Below are 15,650 nucleotides of genomic sequence, written 5' to 3'. Positions count from 1 at the left end.
GGAGGAGGGAGGAGGGGGTTGCGGAAAGGGAGACGGAGGGGTTGGATATGGGTAGATGAAGAGGGATGAAAGAGGAGGGAGATGGGATGAAAAAGAGCAGGGAAGTATTTCATGGAGGAGGGGTTTGAGGGATGAACGGAAGCAACTTATGAATTATCTGCCAATGGTTAACACAACGTGACAGGTTCATGATCTGAAGCAGGCGGAAAGTTTGCCTGATATTTTGAGGATCATTATGATACCAAAAAAAGGATTATTTGTCGTAATTGCAAGCAAAAACAGGACCTCCAGTCTCATGCAAGCTCTACGACAAGAGCCTTCACGCTATGTCTTCACTGTGCTGTTTGTGTTTCTTCAGATTGTCAATCGTGCTGACGGGCTGGGCGAGACAGTGACTTTGGGTAACACCAGATCAACTCACGTACAATCAGCTTTTACCGCACCACTTAACGTTGTAGATCACTCGATCAGGGTTTGCAGAAAGCCGCTTGCTGATGGCAAGGTCAAGTGTCGAAGTGTATCTTTCGGGAGCCTCCGCCTCAAGGCAAAGAGCGAGCCTGTGAGCAACGAGATCGATGAGTTGAATCGCCGCATCGAAGAAAAGCAGAACCAGCTCAGACGAGAAAGGGAGGAGGCGAGGAAGCGGAAGGAGGAGAGGAGAATGGCGCAGCTTCAGAACTATCTCGGCAAGCCGAACTCGGATGTGCCGACGGGAGGGAAAAGGATTATTGCCCCGAAGGAACTTGAAATTCTAGATCGATCGAGGGAGCTCTGGAGTTCACTGCCATTTGCACTGCGTTCTTCCCTGGAGATGCAAACTTTGCTGGGACAAGGATCGTTTGGAATGGTGCTCAAGGCGAGGGTGTTACGGGAAGCTGATGGACGTGTCAATGCACTCCCTGGGATTTCAGACGAAGACGAATTTGTGGCAGTCAAGCTGATGAAGTCGAGGAAGGGCGAGGAGCCGATTCTCATGCGAGAAGGTCTTATCTTGTCCCTGATCGACAGCCCGCACGTTCCTCGGGCGAGTATCCCTCTTGGCTTCGTTGGTCATCGTGACTCTTGCTTCCTCAGTGTTTCGATCATGGGCTGAGCAATGGAGTCTGCTATGTAGTCATGCAGTATGTCGATGGCGTCAGCCTGGACGAGCTGATCGAGCAGGAAGGAGCTCTTGAGAGCACCGAGGCCATTCGCGTATGTGGGTGACCAGCAGCACCAGCTCTGACACCCCGAGTTCAGGTAGCCCAGGACCTCATACGGGCCTTGAACTCGATTCACTCGGCAGGTTTCATCTACCGTGACTTGAAGCCTCAGGTTTCCTCGCATGCTGTCCCTTGCCCGTCATGTCATGACTTGCGTTGTCATGCAGAATGTCATTCGGAGCGCACAGGGCGGGAAGACAGTCTATCGCCTCATCGACTTTGGGTCCGCGACAGGAGCACAAGGTGGGTGGGAGTGTGATGCTTGCCGCCGGCTGAGACTGAAATTTTCTCAGGCTGTCTCTTTGGTAAATGGACCAACACCAACGATGAGTCGGTGAGTGGATGGAGCAGTTGAGGCAGACCACTGATCGTGTAGGGGGTTTGCACCCTTGAGACGTACGGAGAGGACACAATGAGAAAGATCAAGAGTGTCTTCGAATCCATGGTCGTGCTCATCTTAACGTGCTTCCATGGTGACGTTGAAGCTGCAGGATCGTAGGAAGGTCGGAGTCATCTCCAGCGGTGACGTGGCCCAGGTAGGCTGCATCGCTTGTTGGAGAGTCTTGTGAGGTAGGAGGTCAGTGCTTCCGGGCTGTCGGCGTGCGCCCGTCGGAGGAACAGATTCTTCGGATGATTGCGAAATATGACGTGAACGGGGATCGTCTGATCTCGCTGGTGAACGTGTTCGGCGATGTGTGCTGTGGTGGCTCATGGTCGCTGCAGGAAGAGTTTTATGACATGTTTGGCGAGCTTGTCGCAGAGCAAGGTGATTGTAAATCCATCGCCGGAGGCGTCAGAGGGAGGGAGGGAGGGAGGGAGGGAGGGCGGGAGGGATGGGGGGAGAAGACAAGTGCAGAGGAGATCTGTAGGGGAGGAGGGTGACGGAAATGAGGTGGAGGAGGGAGGAAGAGCCATCCAGTGATTCTCACGCTCTAGTGCAGACTCAGCGTTTCCGGCCGGCACGTACGCTTACATGTCGCCCGAGCAGCTTCTGTGCGATTCAAGCTCTCGGTCTGTCTCTACGGACTTCTACTCCCTCGGTGATGACGTCAGCTTCTCCATCGACTGTCGCTGACGGCACGTCCAGGCGTTCTCATGTACAAGGTGCTCACGGGTAAGAGCTGACAGTGCGGGGCTCTGAGTTTGACTCTGACGCTCCAACAAGGGAAGCTTCCCTATAGCGTCGACAAGGACCTGACATGGAAACCTGGGGCTGCGGGAGACTTCAACAATGAGCGAGGGATGTGGGAGAAGCTGATGAGGGGGGCGGCCGGGGCAGAGCCCCCAACTCCTAGCAAGGAGAACCCAAATGTTCCAGCTCGCCTATGCCAGGTACATGCGCTCCTCCTCATGGAACTTGCAACAGTGCTTTCTGCTCATCTTGCGCCTGCTCCTGCTCCTGCTCCTGCTGATTATAGTTTCGATGTTTGTACGCAGGTAATCTGCCGCTGTCTCCAACATGACCCGAAGGAGCGATACTCGTGCCTGTCAGACATGAGCAAGGAACTCAAAGCAATCGAGTCGGTCACACGAAGTGAAGAGAAGTCTAACGCTTGATGCTGAGAGATGCTCGGTCATCTTAGATTCACATGAAGTTTGTCGGTTGAGGTTTGAGATACGTGTGTGCAAACTATTTACCATCCTCCTGTTTAACCTGAAAATTTGGCTGTCATCTTCATTGCTTATTTCCTCGCAATCCAAAGCCTCCACCATTTCGTCTGTTCTCTCGATACTGCTGCTTGTAGATTGTTTTGCTTACCTCAACTCCTGTCTTATCGATATCTCTACTGCATCAAAAAATCTTGACAGAAATTCGAACCGCTCCTCAAGAGCAAGGGAGGGGGAAGGAGAGGCAGTGAAGGTTCAACACTGAACCGATGCTGCTTCCTTCTTGCTTCTGCCCCCTGCGGTTGACGCCTTGCGGGCGAATCCCAGGGTCTCTAACTGCTTCATCCTCTCCTGCAGCAGAGGACAAGGAGGAGGGCGAGGAGTTCAGGATGACAACGAGCGATGAGAGGAGAGGTCTGACCTCTGGCATTCGGCCCTGTCGAATTCGCTGCTTCTGGTTGATGACCCACTGGCCCAGCGTTGGGTTCTCCTTGCAGATGACGGGGACCTTTACGTGACCTGAAGGAGGGGAGGAGGAGGAAAGGAATATGAGGAGCAGAGATGAGATGAGGGGAGAGGAGGGGAGAAGGGGGGTCAGGTCAGGTCGAATCATCCAACCATCATCCTCCTTCACCATTCGCTTTCTTGAAGGACGCAAGATGGTTGAAGCGCTTGTTCCAGACTCTACCGCATCACGTCACCTCTCAAACCCTCGCCCTCATCCTCACGCACCGGCCGCGATTTCTCAGCACCACGCCCATGGCAAGCAACCTAGTTGAAGGGTCAACCTCCCCGGGGGCCGGGCCCTCAGTCACCTCTCAGCATGCGCCTTGCTGGTGTCTCTCTTCAGCTGAAACTTCTGATTGTATAACCAACGGCAGAGCGACTGCCTGTGGCCGGCGCGTCAGCAGCACATGGCAGTCTTGCCCTTACCCGCTCCCCCACCTCTCCTGCTTCTTCCAAGTAGTGCTCTCCTCCCTCCTCAGCAAGTCTAGGTGCCCAAAGGTCTGTTTGAACAAGCAGAGGGAGTTGTACTTCTGCTCCCACTCAGACTTGAACCTGCACACCTGCTCACACAAGGCAAGGACACGATCATGCTCGGACCTCTCGAAGACAATGCCGAGGCTTTCCAGCATCTCCTTCCTCTTGGGAGTGAGGCTGCCCTTCGCAGCGTACGCCTGCTGCTTCTCGACCCATCGGTGCACATTGTTCTTCCTCAGCTCATTGCTGACAGCGAGACTCTCTCCTCTCTTGCTTCCCGACGACACACACCCCATGTGCTGTTTGCAGAGCATGACAAGCGAGAAGTTCGTCTCCCACACCGCCCTCATCGGCTCCAGTGCCCCCAACCTCCACAGCCTCATCGATTGTCCGTGCTGCAGATCTCCTGTCCTCCACCTCTTCCGCTGCTCCATCAGCCAGACGTACAGAGAGCTGTCCTTGTACTTGAGCGATGCCAGCCTAAGACGACCGTGGGTGTCGACATGCTCCTGCAAGCTATGGTAGTGATCGTCCCACGACACATCCACGTCGGGAGGTCTGAGGCGCTCAGAGGGATGGGGCGTCTGCTGTTGAGAAGGCACGATGGCTGGGAGGAGGACTAGGATGGAGATCAGTCTTGCGCTGAAAGCCATGCTGGGGTTGCGGGATCGCGCATGAGCTGCTTCATAGAGCGACTCGAGCCCTCTTCATCCTCATGTCTTCATCTCCTCTACATCCCATGTACATCTCCTCTCCCCTCCTCTCCCTTCCCGCTCTTCTGATCGCACCTGCACCTCCCAGGCATTTTTCAGGATCGACTCGAAACTGGACCCCCAGTTTGTTGTGAACATCCACCACCCCTACATTGCATTAGGTACCCCCTGATTTTCCCTCAATTGTACCCCTCAAATTTATACAGGATAACCCTCCCACCCACACGGAAGGCGACCATGGCTGGGCAGGTAAGGGCGCAGCAGCAACAGAGTAGGGGAGGAGACAGCGGCGACGAGGGAGGAGGGAGGGAGGAGAAGGATGAGGCTGAAAGAGATGTCGAAGAGCATGTGCATGCATGATGAAGTCTCGTTGTCTGGAGGGAGGAGAGGGAGGAGGGAGGAGAAGGAGGAGGAGACAGGGAACGAAACGTGCTTCCAGCCTAGCGGCACGTGATGCTCATCCCGGCTGGCCTGTCAGTCTCGCACTTGAGTTGCAAGTTGTTCTCACGTCAAACTTCCCACTGCGCGTGTTGCTCTCATCACTTTGAGACGCTGCATCTCATCGAAGCGAGTTCTTGTTTTGTACGTTTGCCCTCAGCATATCGGGAGCATGCTGGCCCCGCCAGAGATCCCAGAACATGGCATGTCTGACCATGAGCTGCTGGTTCAGTTGACGTCGACATGCGGTTGAGGGTCTCGTGCACATGGATGAGCCAAGGGGATTCCAATCTTTATACGAGCATGGGACGAAGCAAGCGATACCCAGTGCTCTGAGCAGCATTCCTCTCCAATCCCCGTCAGGAAGATCAGCTGTAGGGGCAGGAGCAGGAGGAACAGGAGGAACAGGAGGAGGATGGATAGGCGATTCATCGATGCGGCGAAGTAGAGGAGCCATTGGCGACGACGAGGACTTCAACGTGGGGGCTGGGGCGGTGCGACGTTCTGTGTCGGGGCGAGACGTGAGTCACATCGCGTCCTCCATCTCCTCGTTGTGGAAGCTGCTGAGAGCATCATGGAGGTGATGAGTGGCTGGGAGGATGCAACTGGTTCATCTGACCGCCCAGCAGGTTCCTCCTGATTCTGACGGTCCTCTCCGTGCTGACCCCCGTCATGCTCTTCACGTCCCCATTCACCATCAGCTTCACGCAGGCACGCAGCCTCCACCTGCTCTCGTCTTCTGTGACATGCTCGTATCAGTTCCTGCTCGGCTGGGGCCTGGCGGCCGCCACGTGGGTCATCGTCAAGGTAGCTCGACCCCTCGGCACTGGGAGGCTTTTCATTCCCTCCTTGTGCAGTATCCTACGGACAAGGCGCAGGAGAGGATGGCGAGTGATAGGGTGCAGCCTGAGATGCATCTGGTGCGATCTGATGACTTCTCTGCACTGTCCTGACCCTCTGAACCTTAGGTCCTCGGCACGCTGCTCCCGGAGCTTGCAGGTCTTCGACACAAGGAGCTGGGGGCGGCGCTGACGGCGCTGTACAGTGAATCTCGAGAAGCTGCTGCTATGGTTGGATCTTGCCATGAGGTACCAGGAGGGTCGGCAGGGCCTCTTGACTGTTGAATGATTGATTCCCGTCGCCAGGGGCAGAAAGCTTCCCACGTACCTGCGATACCCAGTGCTGAACTTGGGTACCACTCCATCTCGAGCAGTAGATTCTTGCTCATAGCCCTGGCTCTTCCTTGCTTGCAGTCGCTTACATCACGGGCCCCCTGTGGTTCGCCTTGCTCATCATGGCCATGGTCTTCTTCCTGCTCGTCATCTCAGGTTTGCTAGCTCACCCTCTGCTGAGGTTGACTCGTCCCTGCTTCTGCTCCAGTCATCAGCTTCGGGCTCATGATCCCCTGGATCGCGCCCATCCTGGGACTGCTTCTCGGCTACGCCATGCTCGTGCCGGTTTGGGTAGTCTCGGTGTACATGCTCAGCCTGCTTCCGGTAACTTTGCATCTCTGCTCCTTTGCTCATCCCACTTCCCTTTTCCTTGTCACTCTCTCCTCTACGGAACTGAGAAGCACTTGCCAGCTCCTGATCTCTACATTCGTTGGATCGATTGCTGAGGTTTATTTGGTGAGTCAATGTGGGAAATCTTTGATGGATGCTGAGCATGTAAAAAACGCAGGCACATGCGGAATACAGGAAGCAGTACAGGGCGAGAAAGGTGAGGAGAGGGAGAAGGAGATCGTGAAGATGATCACAATGATGGGGATGGGAATCGAGATGGAGATGGAGACTAGGTCTTTGGATACGCGGATTGATGTCACCAAGGTTGATTGCATGTGTACTAATGGCGACCTTGCAGATGATCCGTTCAGAGGCGCAGGTAAAGACAAATGCTTCCTCTCTCGTCAACGGCCTTCTCTCCTCCTCGGCTCGTCTGTCTAGGCTCAAAATTTTCTTCAGGTCCCCGGACAAGCATTGCTTAGTCGGAGCGGAGCCACGACAAGGTCCATCCGAGCGCTGCTGACGAGGAGGAGATGATCTTTTCCTTCAGGCTGCCAGACTCCACATCACCTGCAGCCGCCGGAACGCAAAGGAATCCTTCACAGGTCTTGTTGTCTCCTGCTCCTGCCCCTCTTCCAACCTCTGCTCCTCCCCAGCACTGACCTGCCCCTGCTCCTGCCTGACTCCCTCAATCTTGCCCAGGGGGGTCAACCATGGCTAAGCAAGAAAGAACTCTTGCGGCTCTACCAGCAGGTCCGTGGGCTCTTAGTTGCCGTGCCGCTCACCTTCTTTCAGCGCGGCCTGCTCCCGACGCTCCCTGCTGTTCCAACCACGTCAGCCCCAACTTCAGCGCCAGGAGCACACCCGAGTTCCTTTGCAGCAGCCCACGGGTCTTCAAACTCGTGCTCTTCGAGGTACCTGAGCTCAGCCGGATCTCCTTACATGGTTCAGTTGACTTGATGTCTGGACAGACAGGCGGCAAGTGGCAGCGGCGAGTCGGAAGGTAATGATGATTGATCGACTTCGAACTTGACAGGCTACATGGACGTGGCCGCGGACAAGCTTCAGGTCTGACTGACTGCTTGCCTGGCAGAGCGTCGAGATGTTCGGAATGATCAGGAGAGTGAATCCTCGCCGCCGTCATGATCAAGAGGCCCAGTGGTTCCGATCATGTCGGATCACTGAGCCTGGCAGTCGAAGTGGGGCCGGGGGAGAGGCCCCGCTCGGCGAATTTGGGGCGCGGCCACTGACTCAGATATTCATGTACTAGTAAAGTGTCAGCGGCAGGCTGAGTGCATCATCATGCCATCATGGGCCCGGCGCAGCCGCGGCCCGGCGCGGCGGCCGCAACCCGGGCCCCGGTGACCCGGTTGAAAGTCACTCGGAGCCTTGAAGGCCGCTGAGCGGCCCGGCTCACCGGGGGCCTCAGTGACACTCACCGTTACGGTCATACCGTGCGGCGAGAAGAGAAGACGGTGAGTGCCTGGCACCGTGGCACGGTGTCATTTCCAGGGTTACTCAAAGTTAAGTTAAAAATCAGTACGAGGACAATCCAGGCTGTGCAGTGTACATGAGGGCGATGAAGCATTCAGGCTGTCACGGCAAGTGTTAAAAGGAGGTCCGGTGACTAACACTAGGGGGTGGGGTAGTATTGGGGTACTGCTAACTAGGTTTTACTGTTCCCTCGGCCTGCTAGGCCGGCCAAAGAGTCAGCTGTGGGGGTAGGGTGGGGGTAGGGGTAAATGGACATTAGGGGGTCCATCAACGTGGGGGTTAGGGTGGTGGCCCCGTTGTTTTTTTACTTTACTGGTTGTCCGGCCAAGGTGGCAGTCACGGCAGCTGGTCGCGGCTGAGCGGAAATTTTAAAACTCTAAAACTCTGATACATGTTTTATAATATAAAAGGCTGTGTCCGGTTATTTGGCTTGATTTGACTAGTCCATGTGAGCCGCCTCGGAACAAAGAAATAGTCTAGCAAAAGGACAGTAAACAAGAGAAATTCCGAGACTCCGACGATGCCCTCCAAAATTAGTTTTTTGGGATTTAACTTGAGCCTGGAAACGCAGTCGTTTCGAGCTTACAGGTCATGACTGCTTCGTAGTAAAGTCATCGACTCAATCTGTATGAATTCAAAAACGATACATTTCAAATAGGATAGAAGCAGGGATACGTAGCTGCACCCCCCGACAAGCTCCTTTGCAGTATTTCCTTGTTAGTATCAATCCATTAGTACCTCAATTATCATTTCTCTCCTCTCTCACCTCAACTCAATAGACAGCTCCCCTTCCCCCAATGTATCACTCAACACCCCACCCCCCTTTTGATAGGTTATAACCCTTATGACGATGGGGGTACAGTACATCCGGACCTCCGGTCGGTTGATCAAGGGACATATCTCGAGCGGGCAACTGTCAGCATAGTTCCACCCGAGCTCAAGCACAACGGTTCGGAGCACCGCAAGGAGAACTCCTGTCCAGTGGCCCCTTGCACCTCAGGCTCTTGAACTGCGCTTGCTCCTCCTCGCCCACGTGTTCCTCCTATTACACCAGCCTGTTGCTCCATATCACCTGTATTTAAACTTCCCCTCCTCTCATTTTGTTTCCAGCAAACTTCAATCCTCACCTTGTGTCTCCGCTTCCTTGCACTTCATCCTACTTGATCCCTCTGCACCTAGCATCAGGCTCCTACGACCTATCCATATCCCGACTCAGCACTTTGTTTCAACCCTGGTCAATCCCAGATCTCTTATCTTCAGCCATGACTACCGACGTCGCAAGGATTTTCCCACGGAGAAAGGCTGGTGAAACATCCATTTCTGCTAGCAAATCAGTTGTTACACTGTCAAAGAAGGACATCTCGATGATGTTTCATATGAAGCAAGGAGACGCAGCTAATATGCTGGTGAGCACTTCCCTGTTATCCTGTATCCGAACCTGACAGCCCTCCCTCTCCTTCTCAGGGTATTTCATTGACTGCCTTGAAGAAAGCTTGCCGAAGAGTTGGCATCGACAAGTGGCCTTACGTGAGAGCTACCCCGACGCTGCAGCTTGTTGCTCCATGCAAATCGGACGTCGATTCAATCCTTGCCTTCTTCCAGGATTCCACAAAGAACGGCATCCAAGCCGAAAGGCCAGAGATGCCAGCTCAACAAAGCGTGCATGCCGAGGAAGAGGAAGGCCATTGGCCTCGTTACCTGGTGGCTTGCTTCGATACGACTCTGCTTCTTGAGGAGGCTTTGAAACATGTTGAGTCATATTGATTCCCTGTCATTTTATCCCTCATAAGTGCTTGTCTTGCTGTAAATTTTCTTACCTTCAATGAATGAATGAATGATTGAATTGCGTCACACTACGTTCTTCGGCTTGAGTCCGGCGAGCAGTGTAGCTTTTGACGCATCAACTTGCCAATAGTGTCCTCCAGTCCAGTGGCATAAGAAGTATGATATTCAAGTATTCAATGCCTGACTGAGTTGCTGTGATGATAATAGCTCCGTGACTCGTGACCGTCTCATCCGGCGATCGGCCCACTCGCCAAGCCTGTGATTTCAGCCCGCCCGCGCGGCGGCGGCGGGCGGCTGCGTGCCGAATTCGCAGATCAGCTCGCGCGTGCAGGTGAACCTTACCGGTGGTAAAGTAGACATACTACCGATAGCCTGGAAACCTTGCCAAACAGGCTTCTTAGTTGAAAGGCGGGCAGCGAACCTCGTGACTGCCGGCCGTCCAGCCTTTCAGCGACGGCAGTGGATCATCTGGCCTCCGGGCCTTCGGAACGGTTCAGTTGCCAAGTTTTCAAGTTTTCAATTTTGGCATCTTGCGGCCTCACGCCTGTCATAGTCACTGAGTGTCACGACTTCGGTGATAACTTCAACGAAAGTTGATCACTGTCCGATACTACTATGATACGGTCACAAGTATCATCTGATCGGAGACAGAGTCTGATCACCTATTGTACTGCGGCCCGGCCGCCTGGCACGCCGTGACGTGATTAGTGACTCAGTCACTGAGGAGTCCACAGGGGTGACTCATACGGTCCGGGGCCCCCAGCCAACGGTCGCAATGCCATCACTGTGTCACTGACTCGGCCTCGGAGTCAGGTGATCCCCGGGCCCCGGGCCGGATGATCGCCCGGCCGGCCGGGACTCTCGGCCCGGCATGATCGACCGATCATGACCGTCAAGCCTCGTATAGCCATTTCTATAATTAACAAAACATTTTGTACGGCTATAAAATTTGTACCACATAAAATGATTTTGATTAGAAGGGAGGGGATGATAAGTCACTACCATTTTAATGTTTTGGTCCTGATATGTACCGGTTCTGGTACACTCCGCTAAGTAACTATCTCCTTTAAAAACCAGCCCAAAAAGGTTTTGTAAAGTTGTTTTAGTATCCTGCTAAAAGTTCAAGTGTTTAGCCGCCGTTAGGTACCACCAACCGTAGGTCCTAGGACCTGGGACTAGGAGGTGCATAAGACCTATAATTTTAGGATATAACGAAATATTTTAGGATTCTAGGACCCTGTGCTAGCCCTCCTACCACCTCCTACCACAGCATGATGCCTCAATGGTGCAACGGGTTGTGCGGAGACGTTGAAAGAGGGATCTAGAGGGAGGAGGGAGGATGAGGGGGGGATGTATTAGGAGGATAGAATCAACTCAGAATAGGAGAGCATCCCTGGGTTGTTACTGGTGCTGTACTGCAATTGATTGTAACTACAAACGAAAATAGATGTAGATAGGTGTTATTTCCCTGCAAGACGAAGAATAGTTTTGTCAGTATTGTTTGAATTGTATTGCTGAATGAGGAGATATAGGTTTTTTTTCTCTCAAGCAAAGATTTTAGTCGTGACTTTGTTTCTGAGGTAAATGTTCCAGGAAATTCTCGATGGGACGTCGTAGGTCAAGCAAAGGCTATACCGAATGAAGGGCACTCAATCCGTTGCTTTCCCACCTGAACAAGATTGAAGACTGGTTGCTGCAAGAGACAATCATCTGATAGAGATGGGTTGTGGAAGCTCTTCGCAAGCTGTGAATCAGTCAGACCCACAAGTGAATGGCAAGGTCGGTGTAGGTGGAATAGCGGATGCCGATTGGTCTAAGGGAAATTATCAACAACTTGCCATCACAGAGAAGTACACCTTCGGGAAGAAATTGGGATCGGGTAGCTTTGCATCATGTGCAGTAGGCACCAACAAAGAAACTGGTGAGAAGTTTGCTATCAAGACTTTGCTCAAGTCGCACGAGAACTATGATAGAGAGCTGCTGGATCATGAAGTTCGGATCATGATCGCAGTGGCGCATCCGAGATGCATCAAGTTGGTGGAAGTGTTCGAAGACAAGAAGGCAGTGCACTTGGTGGAAGAGCTTGCAGTGGGAGGGGAGCTATTCGACAGGATTGTAGATATGGGCCATTTCAGTGAGCAGGATGGACTGAAGCTTGCAAGCAGATTCTCGAAGGCATTGCTCACATGCACTCGGTTGGAGCTTGCCATCGTGATCTCAAACCAGAAAACTTGCTGATGGTGTCTGACAACCCGTCGAAGCCGGAGTACATGCACCTGAAGATTGCTGACTTTGGACTGTCGAGTCTGCGTCCTGTAATGGGTGAACAGAGCATGAATACAGTCTGTGGGACCCCAGACTATCTTGCTCCGGAAGTTGTCATGATTGCTTCGCAAGGGAGAGGCACAAGAGTCAAATACGATGCCAAGGTCGACGTGTGGGCAACTGGTGTGATCTTGTATACCATGCTTGCTGGCTACCCGCCATTTTACAGCGAGAATTTGGCTGAGCTCTTGTCTCTGATTCAGAAAGGCGAGGTCAAGTTTCCTAAAGATCCATGGAAGAATGTTTCCAAGGAAACGAGGCAGTATGTGTCTCTCCTGCTCACAGTGGATCAGAAGAAGAGGCCGACGAGCATGGAGTGCCTGAAACATTCACTGATGGACAACATTGAAAGCGTCTCGAACGAGGATCTGGGCCAGGGCAAGGTTCTCAAGGAGTACATCAAGGCAAGACGCGCTCGCAAGGTGCTGAACGGAGTGAAGGTCGTGGCGAGGTTGTCCCTCATGTACCAGGTCAGTGCTTGTCCACTTGTCTCAGTCTTCTCCTTACTGCCCCATGAAACAGCAACAAAACCCTGATGCACCGGCCAGCGACAAACCTGCGGAGACGTCTCCGAGCCCGACGAGTGAAGGGCAGACTGAATGATGTATATGAATGATTTGCCTTGTGTTATCCGCAGGCGACTCGTTGCCTTTCTGGCTGTACAGGTTTCGCCGTGTCCACCGCCTTTCACTGAAGTTTGCAGTCACTTGAAAGTGTCTAACATGATTAATTGAATACCCATGAAACAATCATGGCACTGCCGCAGGCCCGCCTTGCCAGGCCCTGAGAGTCCGAGGGCCCAGTCAGTTGTGATTTCGCTGGCGTTGCCAGACGGACACGGTGAATTAGGGAAGGCCCTGAACGCAGTGTGCCCGGGGGACAGGCCAGGCCCGGCGGCGGCCCGGGCAACTTCAGGCCGGCGGCTGAGTGAAACTCACTTGCGAGGCGGACCTTGTAACAAAGTCTTCTGAGGCGGACTGTGAAAGAGAGGGAGGGATATGCTGGGCCGGGAATCGGGGAGCTATACCATGCACGAACTCGCTCACATGCCCTGCCTCTCACACCATCGTCCTTGACCTCCTCCTCCTCCTCCTTGAGACCTCCTCCGTCCCCTTCTCCTCTCTATCTCACTCTCGTCCCTCTTCCCCCCCCCGCCCGCCTCTTCCTCCTCCTTGAGACCTCCTCCTCCTCGTCCTCCTCCTCGTCCTCCTCCTCCTCCTCCTCCTCCTCCTCCTCCTCCTGTAGATCTGCCTGCCTGACGTGCCAAGGACAATGGTTCCCCCTTTCGCTCGTCCCTTTCGGAGGGGGTGGATCCTCGTCTCACTGCTAGCCTTGCTCTTCCTCCACCTGGTGGCATGCAGGAAGGATTCGAATCCGAGCCTAGTCGCAATGGACGAGAGCAGCTATCGCGACCATCTGAAGAGAGGAGTCTGGATGTGCCTGGTGACAGGGAGCAAGTGCTCCTCGTGCAAGGAGGGGAAGAGGGTGCTGATTGAGGTTGCGATGGTGTTTGAGGGGAGGGTGAGGTTCTGCCTGCTGAAAGATGGTTGGAAGTACACCGGCAAGCGCAAAGGCTCGCTAGTCTTGTTGCCCGATCAGGGAGAGAGTAGAATCGTTGACTACAATGACGAGCTATCGGCAACAGCGCTCAGCCATTTCCTCTGGTACTTCCTGGCTGAGAAGGTTTCTCTAGCGGGGGACCAAGATGGGGCACTTGTGTACCTTGAGCAAGCAGCTGCCTCGAAGCCGAACGCGGCAGATGTTCACTTCAAGATCGGGTACATCTATCACACCCACAGGCAAGATCTGGTCAAGGCCGTGCAGCACTACGAGAAGGCCATGGGCGGAGGGAGCACAGAGAATGCATGGAACTTGAAGTACATGGCAGGCAATGCCTACCTGACGCTCGGGTACCTTGAGAAGGCTCGTCGCATGTACGAGGATGCGATCAAGATCAACCCTTCCTCCTTGTCTCCCTACAAGGAGGCGTCGATAGCTGCCAGGCTGGCCGGCAACCACTCGCTGTCCTCCTCCTACCTCCGAAAGTGCCTTGAGCTCCAGCCTAAGGATGCAGACGCGCTGGCGAAGATGGCGGAGATCCTGGTGGGAGAAGCGACGGAGATGGCGCAGGAAGAGGCGAGGCTGCAGGGCAGCGACCGTCTGCCAGTGTGGATGCGGCAGGAGAAGCAGGAGAACTCCAGCACGATGGAGAAACTGAGAGAGGCAGAGGCCCTGCTGCTCAAGTCTGTCTCCTACAACCCGACCTCGTCTGAAAGCCGATTCCTGCTGGGGACTGTGCTGAAGATGCTGGGAAGGAAGGAAGAAGCGCAGCAGCACTTCCGCCAGTCCGTGTCCCTCCGCGATCAAGGCCAGTCCAAGGGGGACTCGCCGGCTCGGGGGAAGAAGAAGAGGAGGAAGATGAAGGTCTTTGTCTACGACATCCACCCGCAGTGGAACTCAGCGATGTTGAGCTTGAACATGCAGCAATGTCGCAACAGCATCTACGCGGCCGAGGTCTACATCCATGAGCAGCTCCTCCTCAGCGACTCCCTCACGCTCGATCCGGGCGCGGCAGACCTCTTCTTCATCCCCCTCTACGCCGCTTGCTTCCTCTCCTCTCACTTCGTCCGCCCGGGCCCCGGCTGGCCTGACAACGACGTTGACATCGGCAAGACATACCAGGCCGTGCAGCTTGTTCTAGAGCATGTCCGGCAGACCTACCCCTTCTTCGACCGCTCTGCTGGTGCTGACCACGTGCTGGTGCTCAGCTCGGACTGGGGGTCGTGCCAGGGTCCCTTCCTGGAGCTGCACAACTCCATCCTCCTTGTCACCTCCGGCGACCGCACGCTCGTCAGGCCGGCATGGTACGCGGCGAGAGCGGCAGACCACATGGGGAGCAGCGAGGAGTTTGCGGTCCGTTCGAGGCTCCCCTGCTTCCAGCTGTTCAAGGACGTTGTTATCCCTCCTCTCGTCCCCCATCCTGCCCTGACCGCTAGCTACATGGGGGAAAGGACAAGGGGGAGGGACATCCTGGTCTACTTCCGGGGGACGGCGGCAGGGTCTGTCAAGGCGCTGCTCTACAACAAGGACTACTCGCTCGGGATCCGTCAGCTCCTCCTCCGGAGGTACAGCAGGGTGAGGGGATGGGTGGTGAGCGACAGGATCAACAGCTCCTCCTACCATGACGAGCTGCTCCGCTCCGTCTTCTGCCTGGCCCCCGCTGGCTGGGAGCTGTGGAGCGTGCGCTTCTTCGAGGCCATCCTCCTGGGGTGTATTCCCGTGCTGCTGACGGACGACGTCCAGCTGCCGTTCCAGCAGCGCCTCGACTACTCCAGGTTCACGGTGAAGGTAGAGCAGAGGAGGATCCTGGAGCTCGAGAGTATCCTGTCCTCCATCAACGAGACGGTGATCCGGAGGAAGCAGGAGGGGCTCAAAGAGGTCTGGAAGCGGATGACCTACCAGCGGCCCCCGGAGGACGGCGACGCGTTCACAGGCATTATGGACGAGCTCGCGCGCAGGGTGGAGACGCTCGGCAAGACTCCAGCTGGAGGGTGGACGTGACCATTGGGCAGTTGGGGACAAGGAGGAACGCGGGGGGGGGG

The 15,650-nt window shown here is 54.7% G+C and overlaps 6 protein-coding genes across 6 annotated transcripts; 5 read left to right on the top strand and 1 right to left on the bottom strand.

The window, feature by feature from the left end:
* Positions 1 to 295: 295 nt before the first annotated feature.
* GUITHDRAFT_104043 (hypothetical protein) lies at positions 296 to 2,759 on the top strand (the record flags this gene model as incomplete). The annotated part of the gene is made up of 13 exons (XM_005837152.1): positions 296 to 1,055; positions 1,115 to 1,194; positions 1,240 to 1,314; positions 1,370 to 1,445; positions 1,496 to 1,536; positions 1,579 to 1,647; positions 1,694 to 1,738; positions 1,785 to 1,877; positions 1,926 to 1,968; positions 2,144 to 2,242; positions 2,290 to 2,316; positions 2,368 to 2,534; positions 2,673 to 2,759. 13 exons carry the CDS (start codon positions 296 to 298, stop codon positions 2,757 to 2,759), a joined length of 1,662 nt encoding a protein of 553 aa, XP_005837209.1.
* A 306-nt stretch (positions 2,760 to 3,065) lies between these two features.
* On the bottom strand, positions 3,066 to 4,444 carry GUITHDRAFT_104042 (hypothetical protein; the record flags this gene model as incomplete). Its single annotated transcript, XM_005837151.1, has 7 exons — positions 3,066 to 3,161; positions 3,232 to 3,329; positions 3,445 to 3,494; positions 3,543 to 3,581; positions 3,626 to 3,700; positions 3,756 to 3,869; positions 3,915 to 4,444. The coding sequence occupies 7 exons, from the start codon at positions 4,442 to 4,444 to the stop codon at positions 3,066 to 3,068; spliced, it is 1,002 nt and encodes a 333-aa protein (XP_005837208.1).
* A 1,952-nt stretch (positions 4,445 to 6,396) lies between these two features.
* GUITHDRAFT_151253 (hypothetical protein) lies at positions 6,397 to 7,707 on the top strand. The gene is made up of 10 exons (XM_005837150.1): positions 6,397 to 6,438; positions 6,526 to 6,570; positions 6,623 to 6,661; positions 6,803 to 6,823; positions 6,904 to 6,947; positions 6,995 to 7,049; positions 7,147 to 7,197; positions 7,240 to 7,358; positions 7,416 to 7,447; positions 7,538 to 7,707. The coding sequence occupies exons 1-10, from the start codon at positions 6,421 to 6,423 to the stop codon at positions 7,588 to 7,590; spliced, it is 477 nt and encodes a 158-aa protein (XP_005837207.1). The 5' UTR covers positions 6,397 to 6,420; the 3' UTR covers positions 7,591 to 7,707.
* Positions 7,708 to 9,043: 1,336 nt separating this feature from the next.
* Positions 9,044 to 9,784, top strand: GUITHDRAFT_151252 (hypothetical protein). The gene is made up of 2 exons (XM_005837149.1): positions 9,044 to 9,344; positions 9,403 to 9,784. The coding sequence occupies exons 1-2, from the start codon at positions 9,201 to 9,203 to the stop codon at positions 9,700 to 9,702; spliced, it is 444 nt and encodes a 147-aa protein (XP_005837206.1). The 5' UTR covers positions 9,044 to 9,200; the 3' UTR covers positions 9,703 to 9,784.
* Positions 9,785 to 11,378: 1,594 nt separating this feature from the next.
* Positions 11,379 to 12,782, top strand: GUITHDRAFT_159386 (hypothetical protein; the record flags this gene model as incomplete). The annotated part of the gene is made up of 5 exons (XM_005837148.1): positions 11,379 to 11,502; positions 11,542 to 11,838; positions 11,889 to 12,401; positions 12,597 to 12,631; positions 12,686 to 12,782. The coding sequence occupies exons 1-5, from the start codon at positions 11,443 to 11,445 to the stop codon at positions 12,780 to 12,782; spliced, it is 1,002 nt and encodes a 333-aa protein (XP_005837205.1). The 5' UTR covers positions 11,379 to 11,442.
* Positions 12,783 to 13,437: 655 nt separating this feature from the next.
* On the top strand, positions 13,438 to 15,609 carry GUITHDRAFT_104038 (hypothetical protein; the record flags this gene model as incomplete). The annotated part of the gene is made up of 1 exon (XM_005837147.1): positions 13,438 to 15,609. The coding sequence occupies one exon, from the start codon at positions 13,438 to 13,440 to the stop codon at positions 15,607 to 15,609; it is 2,172 nt and encodes a 723-aa protein (XP_005837204.1).
* Positions 15,610 to 15,650: the final 41 nt, after the last annotated feature.

Source organism: Guillardia theta (assembly GCF_000315625.1).
Source record: "Guillardia theta CCMP2712 unplaced genomic scaffold GUITHscaffold_15, whole genome shotgun sequence".
Lineage (NCBI taxonomy): Eukaryota > Cryptophyceae > Pyrenomonadales > Geminigeraceae > Guillardia > Guillardia theta.
This window is presented reverse-complemented; position numbering and strand designations above follow the sequence as displayed.